General features: G+C 63.7%; 1 protein-coding gene across 1 annotated transcript; it reads left to right on the top strand.

Annotated features, from left to right (window-relative positions):
- The first annotated feature begins 238 nt into the window (after window positions 1–238).
- Window positions 239–1,964, top strand: LOC138352208 (serine/threonine-protein kinase fray2-like). Its single transcript, XM_069304487.1, has 2 exons — window positions 239–274; window positions 1,350–1,964. Exons 1-2 carry the CDS (start codon window positions 239–241, stop codon window positions 1,962–1,964), a joined length of 651 nt encoding a protein of 216 aa, XP_069160588.1.
- The last annotated feature ends 332 nt before the right edge of the window (window positions 1,965–2,296 follow it).

Genomic DNA, 2,296 nt, shown 5'->3' with positions numbered 1-2,296 from the left:
GCCCCGGGCCCCAAGCCCGCCCCGGGGCCCCAAGCCCGGCCCGGGGCCCCAAGCCCGCCCCGGGGCCCCAAGCCCGCCCCGGGGCTCCAAGTTGTTATATCAGAGGTTTGAGTGTCTTGTTTCCTAGAGTTGGTAGTTAACACCGTGGGCCACCACTACCGCCACTAACAACATGCGTCAAACACACATACAACAGTCAGCTACTTCGAGAAATTGTACCTCGGCCGACGCACCCAAGATGGCGCGAGTGTTGTCAATGACTGACACATTCCCAGTAATGGCGGCACGCTCTTGTGCTCACTTTCCCTCCCAGCCCGCCACCTGCCGCCCGCTTCCCGCCGCCCGCTTCCCGCCGCCCGCTTCCCGCCGCCCGCTTCCCGCCACCCGCTTCCCGCCACCCGCTTCCCGCCACCCGCTTCCCGCCACCCGCTTCCCGCCACCCGCTTCCCGCCGCCCGCTTCCCGCCGCCCGCTTCCCGCCGCCCGCTTCCCGCCGCCCGCTTCCCGCCACCCGCTTCCCGCCACCCGCTTCCCGCCACCCGCTTCCCGCCACCCGCTTCCCGCCACCCGCTTCCCGCCGCCCGCTTCCCGCCGCCCGCTTCCCGCCGCCCGCTTCCCGCCACCCGCTTCCCGCCACCCGCCGCCCGCCACCCGCAGGAGAGCTAGGCGTTTGGCGGGCGGCGAAACGCCTTTAGCTTCTCGGCCTAGCTTCTTCGCCTAGCTTATACTACTCCACCTAGGCATTAGTATACCTGTTACACTGCCGCTGTGACCTTTCCCACTGCCACTCACAGGATGGGTATGGAAGGGGGGCATAATACACGAACTGAACTGAACTTTGAGTAGGTTATTGAGCTTTCGTGGGCAGTGTCCTCCACTTGCTGGCAACTCTTACACTAAGTGTTTACTGACGTCCCTCGGGCCGTCTACGTCTTCTGACGTCCCTCGGGCCGTCTACGTCTTCTGACGTCCCTCGGGCCGTCTACGTCTTCTGACGTCCCTCGGGCCGTCTGCGTCTTCTGACGTCCCTCGGGCCGTCTGCGTCTTCTGACGTCCCTCGGGCCGTCTACGTCTTCTGACGTCCCTCGGGCCGTCTACGTCTTCTGACGTCCCTCGGGCCGTCTACGTCTTCTGACGTCCCTCGGGCCGTCTACGTCTTCTGACGTCCCTCGGGCCGTCTGCGTCTCCTGACGTCCTTGGCCCGTCTGCGTCTCCTGACGTCCTTGGCCCGTCTGCGTTTCCAGCTTCCACCCGCGTCTTCCCCCTTGTCCATTTTCAGTTCAATCTTTGTGCACTGTCAGTTCTCCTTGATATCTTGCACGTTGCTATCATGTCTCTTCTTCCCTTCAGCGTTGTAAAGTGGAGTTCTCTGGGCCTCTCGGTGTACCAGAGTCCTCTTGGTTCTTGAACCAGTCCTGGGACCAGTCCAGGGACCAGTCCAGGGACCAGTCCAGGGACCAGTCCAGGGACCAGTCCAGGGACCAGTCCAGGGACCAGTCCTGGAACCAGTCCTGGAACCAGTCCTGGGACCAGTCCAGGGACCAGTCCAGGGACCAGTCCAGGAACCAGTCCAGGGACCAGTCCTGGGACCAGTCCTGGGACCAGTCCAGGGACCAGTCCTGGAACCAGTCCAGGGACCAGTCCAGGGACCAGTCCAGGGACCAGTCCTGGAACCAGTCCTGGAACCAGTCCTGGGACCAGTCCAGGGACCAGTCCAGGGACCAGTCCAGGGACCAGTCCTGGAACCAGTCCTGGGACCAGTCCTGGGACCAGTCCAGGGACCAGTCCAGGGACCAGTCCAGGGACCAGTCCAGGGACCAGTCCTGGAACCAGTCCTGGGACCAGTCCTGGGACCAGTCCTGGGACCAGTCCTGGGACCAGTCCAGGGACCAGTCCAGGGACCAGTCCTGGAACCAGTCCTGGGACCAGTCCTGGGACCAGTCCTGGGACCAGTCTTGGGACTAGTCCTGGGACCAGTCCTGGGACCAGTCCTGGGACCAGTCTTGGGACCAGTCTTGGGACCAGTTTTGTCCCTTACTGCTGAACTTTGTTATATGCTTCTTTACGTGGAGAGGAGACTCCAGGCTGGTGGTGCGCGTACTCCAGGCTGGTGCTGCGCGTACTCCAGGCTGGTGGTGCGTACGTACTCCAGGCTGGTGGTGCGTACGTACTCCAGGCTGGTGGTGCGTACATACTCCAGGCTGGTGGTGCGTACGTACTCCAGGCTGGTGGTGCGCGTACTCCAGGCTGGTGGTGCACGTACTCCAGGCTGGTGGTGCGCGTACTCCAGGCTGGTG

The sequence above is a fragment of the Procambarus clarkii genome, chromosome 52 (genome assembly GCF_040958095.1).
Source record: "Procambarus clarkii isolate CNS0578487 chromosome 52, FALCON_Pclarkii_2.0, whole genome shotgun sequence".
Classification (NCBI taxonomy): Eukaryota; Metazoa; Arthropoda; class Malacostraca; order Decapoda; family Cambaridae; genus Procambarus; species Procambarus clarkii.
Note: the sequence above shows the minus strand (reverse complement) of the source record. Positions and strands in the feature narration are given on the sequence as shown.